Genomic DNA, 10,012 nt, shown 5'->3' on the forward strand with positions numbered 1-10,012 from the left:
ACCAGAAACCGGAATCTATTCTACAGATTCTGTTTTCGAAACCTGCGGTTTCTAACATGTTCCGGTTCCAAATCAGGGTATCCTAATTTTTTTTTCTCACCCCTAATAAATGCTTATCAATTATCATGCATGCAATAATATATTGGTCCAAAATTTAACTTTATAACAAGGGTTATTAGCTTAGTCTTATGGCCTGTTCACATTAACAGAAATGAGCTGAACTGAACTGAACTGAACTGATTGGAGTGGAGCTGAACTGAACTGAACTGATTGGAGCGGAGCTGAACTGAACTGAACTGAGTTTAAATGAATATTTTATGAGAAAGAGAAATTAAGAGCTAAACTGAACTGATTGGAGCTGAACTGAACTGAACTGAATTGAAATCAAGTAAATGTGCACCATTTCGTTGTTGTATTGATGTGAGTCAATATTTTACCTTTTTTTACCTATTTAAATAAGTTGATATACTAAATACTATCTCCGGTCCAAATTACTCAGAACTTTGGAGTAGTTTGCGGAGGCCGAGGCAAAATTTCCTAAGCATAATTATTAAAAGATAAGGGTATACATTTAAGTATTAATCAAGTAATTAAAAAAAAAACAACAAATTCAACCCAATTTTAAAATAAGAAACCCACAACCACCAACCCAGCCACGACCACCGAACCACCGACACCGACCACGACCACTAACCTACGACCACACCCAGCCACGACTACCAACCCAGCACATCGACACAACCAACCCAGCAAACCCGACACACCGACAACGAAACCAGCAACCCAGCAAACCGAAACCCCAAACCCCAACCCACCGATTTAAAACCCACAAGGCAACCGATCTTAGACCACGATGTCGTCGATCCCTGCCGATCTTAAACCACAAGGAAGGAGAGGAGAGAGAAAACTCATTCTCTTTATTATTACCGACGAACCTCGCCGCTCTTAACACCACAAAGCCACCATGAAAACGGGATTGGAGGAGGAGAGATAAAATTAAAGGGGATGAGGGTTTAATTAATTAAGCTTGGGGTTTAATCTAATGAAATCAGATTTGTAATTTAATAAGGTTGTTTAAAAAAAAAAAGTAAGGGTACATTGGTCAATTACCGCCCAAAAGTTTACTAAAAAGGGAAGAAATGGGAAATTTGCGAGTAATGTGGACCGACCCAAAAGGGAAATAGTTGCGAGTAATTTGGACCGAAGGTAGTACAATTTGTTTATTTATTTTAAATTATAGGACTTGTTCTCTTCAATTTATTTCAGCTACTTATTAGTTTTTATTATCATGTTAGCGGAATCGTGGGCACTTTTTTTTTATTATTATTATTATGTTAAATATTGATAAATGGGCCTGGACCACACCCGTCACAACCGTTCACTTTACATGACTAAGGGCTTGTTCATATTTACTTATTTCCAGTTCAGTTCAGTTCAGTTCAGCTCTAATCAGTTCAGTTCAGCTCTAATCAGTTCAGTTCAATTCAGCTCAGTTGTTATTTTTTTTGTTTTAGATGTTTTAGCATATTACAACAACGACAATAATAATAATAATAATAATAATAATAATAATAATAATAATAACAATAATAATAATAATAACAACAACAACAATAACAACAACAACAACAACAACAACAACAACAACAACAACAATAATAATTATTATTATTATTATTATTATTTTAAATTATATTCGTCGTTCAAAATGGTCACGTGTTTTTTTTATAGTTGAACTCATTGACAAAATGAGAGTACTACACAACAGTTACTAGCTTTCATAATCGGTTAGTTCTTCGTCTTCTTCTTCTTCATTAAGTTGCTTCATTACCTCGGCATTCTACACAGTTATTTTTAAAACACTTTTATATTTTTCACAATCCACTATATATAGGCCCTAAGAAGGTTCCACCTCAAAACTATATGACAACGAGAGGAGTAGCCCCTTAGCCTTATAAAGTGGAAACAATTATCCTCTTTCTTCAATGTGGGATACACATCCCAATACTAACTCACTTATACACTCAACCAATGTGGGACAACACACCACTGAAATTAATTTTACTGAACTGAAATTATTTTAATTGATTCTCTATTATATTTAATCTTTACAATTACTGATTTTTACTTAATATTATTTTTGTAAGGTGAAGTGAACAAAATCTTAATCAGCTAACACAATACAATTTTATCAAAGTAGGTTTTTTTTTTTTTTGGCAAACAATTTGATCTAAGTTTATCTTTAATATGCCATTATTAAACGGACGGTTCAACCCAGAAAACCATTGATGAATTCGTTCAGTAAGACCCTTATCCATTGAATGGCCTTCAAGGTTGATAGGAATTTAATATGGATCATGAGCAAACATGTTAAGAAAAGTTTCAACATCTATACTATATGCATTGAATACATTCTTTCTACATTGTAACTTTCTGAGGAAGGAGGCTAAATTTTCTATTGAAGCCTCAAACTTCCAAACAATTTCTGTATCCCTATGAGGCTATGAGGATAATTCATTGATAGAAAGAATTTTTCGGGAGAATTTAACATTTACATTAGACCAAGGAATTTGATGAGAGAAGAGGGGGGTACCGGGGTATAGGAAAGAAAAATAAGAAAAAGAAAATTTGATTCCTAACTCTTCTGCCTCCTGATCTTGAGATATATCAACTGACAACAGAATGTTGTATTTGATTCGGTAGTGTCTGTGGTTTCTTCCTAAAAGCATGCTTCCTACAATGTTCAAAGATGCTGTCGTAAATCAAATCAAATTGGACCCCTGCTCTCTCCCGGTTGATAATGAACAGAATGTGGTCTCCTTCAACGACTTTGTAATACCTGCACATATTTATTTTATGCAAGAAACCTGGTTAGACATACTAGAGATACATGGATACTAATAATCACACAGAAACATTGCTCAAGTTCTGTATCCCAGGAATATAGCACCATTGAGAGAAGATCTATCAAAATTTGACAAAAAAAAAAGTTTACTACATCAGTGAAAAAATGGATAGACCAGAATATCAGCTAGAAACAACCTAGCCCCAAAACCGAAATTACCTAACTTACTGCGATATTTTCTGCATTATTGACAATATTATACTTGGGAGTATTATATAATGTAACTATGACAATAAAGTTTTATTCCGCGCATTGTGTTGGATGGCTAACACTTAGCAACATATCTAACCCCAATACCTCAGTCAGAGCAACATAGCTGAACATGCACCAACGGTATTTCTAGTGGATGTCAACATAGTCTTCGAGGCAGTATCCAAAACACTGTACAAAATTCTGTCTACAACTCTACATCCTTTGTCTTCTGTCCTTGTGACTCTCTCTACAACTAATGAACTACAATATTTGGTAACTGTCACATGGTATTCGGGTAAGAAATGTTCAGAGCCTCTATTATTCAGAGAAGTTCTGGCAGAACTGTGGAAATCATCGTACAGCACACAACCTTACATCATCTAGTGGCCTTCTAATATATAACATTATCTTCTGAACCCATCGCTCAATAATTTTACCAGCAACAGGTAGGGTCTACAAGAATGAATCCTGAAACTTTCCGTCTTTCTGTTAGTTCTTTCATGTTAGATCTTTGTCCGTATATCCATTAAAACATATCGTGCTTAATGACAAGGTCTTGACTCTTAAGAGTTGCGGATGACAGAGCAATTGACAATAATTTTAAGACAATAATTGTGATTACTAATTTGTTCCTACAATTTGAAATAATATAAAAAAACCAAAGATCAATATCATAGAATACGGTTGGCAAACTTGCTATGCATTTAACTCAGATAAGGGAAGTACAACATTTAACATACCAGATACCAGGTTGCAATGGCCGGCAATCTTTATCATTTGTGACAAGACAGTGGGGATGTTCGATAGGAAATCGAGGATACATCATGGATATTGTGTTGAGTGCCCCATCATTGTCCCACCAATCTTCATCCCTGTAACAAGTAAAGGATTATTTTCCTGTCTTACTCAAAAATGAAAACAGGAAGAACCATTGCAAGAAAGTTAAAATTAAAAGTGCTATTTGGCGCATTAGAAGGCTATTTTCTTCCTAGTAGGAGACACAAAGCTATTACAAAAACTAGCATACAACAGTAAAAGAGATGCTTCGAACCTAGAACCAAAACATTCGTGATCTCGGTCAAAAAATTTGCAAGCAAGAAAAAAAAAGAGTATTATCTATGATCTAATAAAGTTGTTGATTTTACATTACCATTTCATTCCAGCTAGATAGATTAAAGGTTCTCACAGAATAGTCCTCTATGGAATTTTCATCAAAGGAAACATGGTATGCACTATCAAATGAAAAGGGTCAAAATTCTCATCTAATGCTAGCTAGAAGAGTTTGAATAATACAAATATCAAGTTACTAATTCCACAAAACTGCATATTTGCTCCCACCATTGACTAGTTGTAAAAGCATCTTGCACATCGTCATATAAAAATGTGAAATTAAGGAACCGGGTCAAGACCAGACTTGAGATCTCAGAGACTTGGGATCTCAAATTTTATGCAAGCCAATAGACTAACAAAACAACCAAAGTGTAAATGTAATACCTGTAGCCTTTATAAGGGGGAGGTAAATCAGAAGGGTGGCGCCACATGCACATCTGCAACACTCTGACAAAGAGCAGAGGATGAATCCCAAGTACACCGGAAGGAACCGTGAAACCAAAGAGCTGTCGGGTTCGCTTCGTAGCATAACTGAAATAATATGTATCAGGGAAAGTTTGTAAATGGGAGTTAAGTCGCATTGATCCTTGAATTGTTAGGTCAGGGAGGATCCAATCTCCTGACGCAAATGGACCAGCATTCCCTAAGAGATGGTCTACTAAGCCCCATACACCAATCTTCCTCCATGACATATTGAAGTGGTCAAATCCAAAATTGTAATAGGATTTTAACCAAGGAATATCGAACCAATCGTATATAATAACTCCCAATCGACAAAGCTGAAGCAAACATACGGGTTTCAAGGTCATTCCATCCTCTGGCCTGTAATCAATTATGTAAATGATAATTATAAGCTTTAAAGAGATTTTAAGAACAGAAGCATCATAGTAAGCAATCGACTACTTCTAGGACCCCACCAGATTATGTCATTCGGTCTAACAAAGACAGCAATTACAAACAATCAATGGCAAAGAAGGAACTAGAGTGACAATGACATTTCTTAATTATCAGGTGGATAAGAAGCAAAGTTTTCCAGCTCAAAGCAACAACATCAAACATGAAATAGCATTTCAACTCCTAACCAACTCGTTCTAAATAAAAACTAAATACCGCCTTAATCAATTGAAAGCATCTCACAGCTACTAACACATATGGAGTATATCTACACATCCATCACCACTAATCCATTATAACACACAAATCTTCTTTACTTAGTTCTGCATTTCAACTGATACACAACATAAGGAAATAAAAGGAACTTACTGCATCCCATCAAAATAAGTTCTAGTGGTCCCATTGAATGCTCCAGATAAAGATGTTATGCTCAACACCCAATTTGGAGAAGTGTCATGACCTTTAAATGCCTGCATACAAAGACATCACTATATCAAAATCATACGAAATATTGAGCATCAATTTCATTCTATGCAAACCACGAATGATCCAAACCTTATCCGCAAGCATTTGCTGCAAAACACGAACAGCCTGAGCTCCGGCTGAATGCCCCACAAAGTGTATAGGATGATCCTCATCCCATTCAGGGTAATGACCTACATATATACAAAAAATGAATCATAATTAGAAATTCATCACAATCCCATTTTATAGTAATCCTTTATTAATCATCATATTAATAAACAGATGACACTAACATATACATTAATTAAAAGACAATTGTTTTTAATAATCCCGGAAACCTTGTTCATAAATTCTTCCAAATTGCGAATGTCCACATGATTTGCTGTGTTCTTCACCATAATCAACCTGACCCCCTTTCAAGTAATAGAACAATTCCCGCGCCCTGAAAATCAATTACCCCAAAAAACCCTTTAAAATCGTACATTCATACTTCAAATTTTTCCCAAATTAAAAAATTTAATAAACCAATTAATTAAAAATACAAACCTATCATATATGCTGGTTAAAGAACCCAAATCAGGCACCAAAACTCTCTCATCCTTCTTCTCTGCTCCAGCAAAATAAGATAATCCTCCCAATTTCTGGAAGAAAAAGAAAAAAAACACCAAATACCCAGATAAAAATTAATGCTAATAATGGCAAAAATTATATGAAAAAAAAAATAGAAAATTAATGACTTACCCCTTGACCAAATCCAAAAATTCCATGAACCAAAACAATGGGAGGCAAATCATCAACAGAGGAAGGATGAACATCATCTTCTTTAACCTCAACAATGCTATTTTCATTGATATTGTTGTTGGGTTTGAAATAATCACATAAAACTTGGGACAAATCATATGCAACAGCTGTGCTAAAAATGTAAAACCCATAAAATAAATGAACCCATGAACTTACAAATAGCTCCACTAATTGCATAGAATTTAACCATAATCTCATCATATTTTTTTTTCCAATTTTTTGTTTTTTCTTTTGTTTGATTATTATTATCCCCTCAAATGAGTCAAATCCCAATAAATTTGAGGGGATAATCCAAACCAAATACCCCTTTTGTTTTCTTCTTTCTCTCACCTCAAATCAAGCTCTAAAAACTTCAAATTTCTCAAAAAGAACACTAATTTGTTCAAATGTTGGTGGAAAATTCTCAAGAACAATAAAATGTTCAAATTTGAAAAAGGAAAGAGAAAATTGGAGTTAGGAAAATGAAATTAAAATGGGGAAATTGTTAATGATTCCCTCTAATTGCTAATTTCTTTTGTTGTTGTAAAGGGTTGTTTGGTGCTTTTGGTGTGAAAGAAGGGGCTATAGTTTTTTTGACATACCCCAACCTCACAAGTTTAACACAAGGCAACCAACAACCAAACACTGGTCTATATTAGAAGAACCTGGGTTTTTTTTAACTAGTCATACGTGGCATCTTTTTATTTGTTTGTATAAACTGCATGATTCTTCATGGTGGGGTATACTATCAACTGACGTAGGTCCTGTTTGGCAAAAGTAGCGGTAGCGGATAACTTTTAGCGGTGGAGTAGCGGGTACCTTTTAAGGTAGCGAGTAGCGGTCAATTAATAATGGGTAGAGGTTAGCTGTCAAAGTAACGGTTAATAGCATGAGTGTTTGGCAAAAGTAGCGGTTGCAATACCAAAATATATCAAAATTTATATAAATATTGTTTTAAAAGTAAAAAAAAATTCCAAACACTACTCGCTACTTCTAAACGCTACTATTTTTAACGTTTGAGAAAAGCTACCTAAACGCTACCTCTAGCGCTAACCGCTACTAGAATCGCTACCTTGCCAAACACTCTTAATTTTTTTCTAATAGTGTTTTGAGTGGTCAAAACGCTAACCGTTACCTCAAACGCTAGCACCACACAGGGCCGTAGAGCACAAGTGGACACACTATGATTTTGCGCTTTTACGGGTGACAGTTCTGATCAATGGGTCGGGTTTGGATTTTATTTTGGATTGTGAAAATATAAAAGTGGACCGTTCATATTCAATCTCACATTAAATCTTATATTCTATTTTAGGTCTGGGTAGATAAAATAACAACTGTTATTTAGCCATCAAATGTTAAATATTAGCCGATTTGGATTATATTGATACGATAAATCTTTTAATTTGGATTCAAACAATTAAGGTAATATATAAACAACGTGTCGATAATTCAAGCAAAATAAACTCGTACTCCCATAGATTCATTATCTTTTATTAAAAATAATAATTAATTTGTTATAGAAACTATTTGTATTATGCAAGTACTAGTTCTATGTGGTGGTCATGAAATGATGGATGGATAATACTAGCTGGTAGGTAGAAAGAGATTATTCAGTGGGGTGAGAGATTCTAGGAGTTTCGTTAACACGAAAAATATGGGCTGGAACTAGGCTGGAAGGTTCTCTACTCTCTAGCATACACAATTCTCCTCCCTACAAACCAAATTACTCCTTACTGTATTAATTACTCCTAATACTCTTCAACCTTTTTTTTTTTTTAAGAGAAAACAAAAACAGTACTCTTTAACCTTATCCTTTAAATGTAGACAATACCAAAATTAACAATGGTATCCCGTACTACGAGTAATTGTCTTCTTCAATGTAGGACTCAATAGCCCTCTATAGTATAGGTCGTGTTTGGTGAAATGCTTAAAGGTGAGTCTGAATGTCTTATTATTTTAGCTGATTTTGACTAACTGATCATATAAACTAATAATTTAACTAATTTATTTGATTAGTTGATTGTAAAAAGTGTTTGAGCTGATTGTTTAAAGTTATTTGAGTATGTAAAATGACCAATAAGCTAATTGAGAGGATAAGTAGTTGTGATTAGATATTAATTTAAATGGGGGTTTAAATGTCATTTCACCGTAAGATATTGAATAAGCTAATTAAAAAGACTCTTAAATTTGAAAAAGAGCTTCTTTAGTGGAATAAGTTATTTAAATAAGTTTTCCACTAAACACCTTCAATTAGCTTATTTAATAGTCAATAAGCTAATGTTGGTCAAATAAGTTAGTTACCAAACACAGCCTAAGTATACTCGTTTATTAAGAATTGGTTCGTGGGCCTCGTGACCTAGCAACTTCTTTATTTTTGTTCTTGTAGGAGTCCATAATGTATTTTATTTTATTTTTTTAAGAAAGAGAACTTTATAAATAAAGAGCTAATATTTTAAAATGTACTTGTGTCTTACAAGTGATTTATTAATAAACAAAAATTGAAATTAATAATCTCACCTTTGTCATTTATGCTCAAAATAATCCTACATTTTTGAAATATAAAAATAATCTTATCTTTACCACCCATCCTTTTTACTTGTAACCTATTTATCAGGTGTTTTTTTTCGTACATATCTCCTTCTACCCCCATATTTCCAACTCATTTCAATGGTAACCCACCATAAAAACCACCCAGAACTCCATTACTACCATCATTATTAGACCTCCATATAATCACCACCAGACCCATACTTGAAATTGCACCCTAAGAGCAAGTTTAGTCCCAAGTCTTAAAACTTGGGGTGACATCATCATTTTAAGTCTTAAGACTTATGCTTAAGACTTTTTTCATTTTTCTTCAAAAATCTCAAGCAAGTCTCAAATTGAGTCTTGAAATTTCAATACTCAACTTAAGACTTGAGATTGGGACACACTACTCCCACCTCACTTTTATTTTTATTATCCTTTTTTTTTCTTACACTTTTCTACATATAATATGTCAAATATTTAAGTCTTAGGACTAAAGTGATAAATATGTGTAAGTCTTAGTGAGTCTTAACAAGAATTTGATGACATCATTTTCAATAGGGACCACAAAAAATGATGTCAAATCCAAGTCTTGGGGCTAAACTTGCTCTGACCCGAAACTCCTAACCATATCCCTAGCTCACCTGACTTGTAATTGCAATTGCACCCGCGCCTAGCCATCGTGCCCCCTAAACCCGACACCCTCACCACTCACCTGACTTGTAATTGCAATTGCACCCACGCCTAGCCATCGTGCCCCCTAAACCCGACACCCTCACCACTCACCTGACTTGTAATTGCAATTGCACCCACGCCTAGCCATCGTGCCCCCTAAACCCGACACCCTCACCACCCACGAAACCCCCTACCAAATACAAATTTAAGTGTTTTTTTAATCTACTAGTACTACCATAAGCAAAGACAACAACATTGCACCCATGAAAAATCCCAAGATTCAATGACTTAACTTCTTTTTTAAAGAATACATATTCCCTCCGTCCCATTATTTCATGCCTATTTCTTAAAAACACGGTAATTTAGGACATTGGTGGAATTAGAGAAATATTTAATTTGAATGATAAAAAGTAGAGAATATTGTATATTTGTATGAGAATAATAAAAGATAAAGAGTATTGTATT

At 34.4% G+C, this 10,012-nt stretch overlaps 1 protein-coding gene across 1 annotated transcript; it reads right to left on the reverse strand.

Annotated features, from left to right (window-relative positions):
• Positions 1-2,370: 2,370 nt before the first annotated feature.
• LOC145641267 (uncharacterized) lies at positions 2,371-6,977 on the reverse strand. The gene is made up of 8 exons (XM_081692264.1): positions 6,308-6,977; positions 6,113-6,207; positions 5,905-6,008; positions 5,657-5,757; positions 5,471-5,571; positions 4,592-5,029; positions 3,838-3,969; positions 2,371-2,839 (listed from the first exon to the last, which is right to left on the reverse strand). The coding sequence occupies exons 1-8, from the start codon at positions 6,566-6,568 to the stop codon at positions 2,668-2,670; spliced, it is 1,404 nt and encodes a 467-aa protein (XP_081548390.1). The 5' UTR covers positions 6,569-6,977; the 3' UTR covers positions 2,371-2,667.
• Positions 6,978-10,012: the final 3,035 nt, after the last annotated feature.

This window comes from Chenopodium album, chromosome 1, assembly GCF_948465745.1.
Source record: "Chenopodium album chromosome 1, dcCheAlbu1.1, whole genome shotgun sequence".
NCBI classification, from domain to species: Eukaryota; Viridiplantae; Streptophyta; class Magnoliopsida; order Caryophyllales; family Amaranthaceae; genus Chenopodium; species Chenopodium album.

Bases quoted from the DNA above. Each gene is read 5' to 3' on its own strand.
- LOC145641267 (XM_081692264.1), bottom strand. From the start codon at position 6,568: ATGATGAGATTATGGTTAAATTCTATGCAATTAGTGGAGCTATTTGTA. The intron at 5,758-5,904 runs GTTTCCGGGATT...GTATATATGTAG, and splicing joins TGGAAGAATTTATGAACAAG to GTCATTACCCTGAATGGGAT. The intron at 5,572-5,656 runs GTTTGGATCATT...CTTTGTATGCAG, and splicing joins AGCAAATGCTTGCGGATAAG to GCATTTAAAGGTCATGACAC.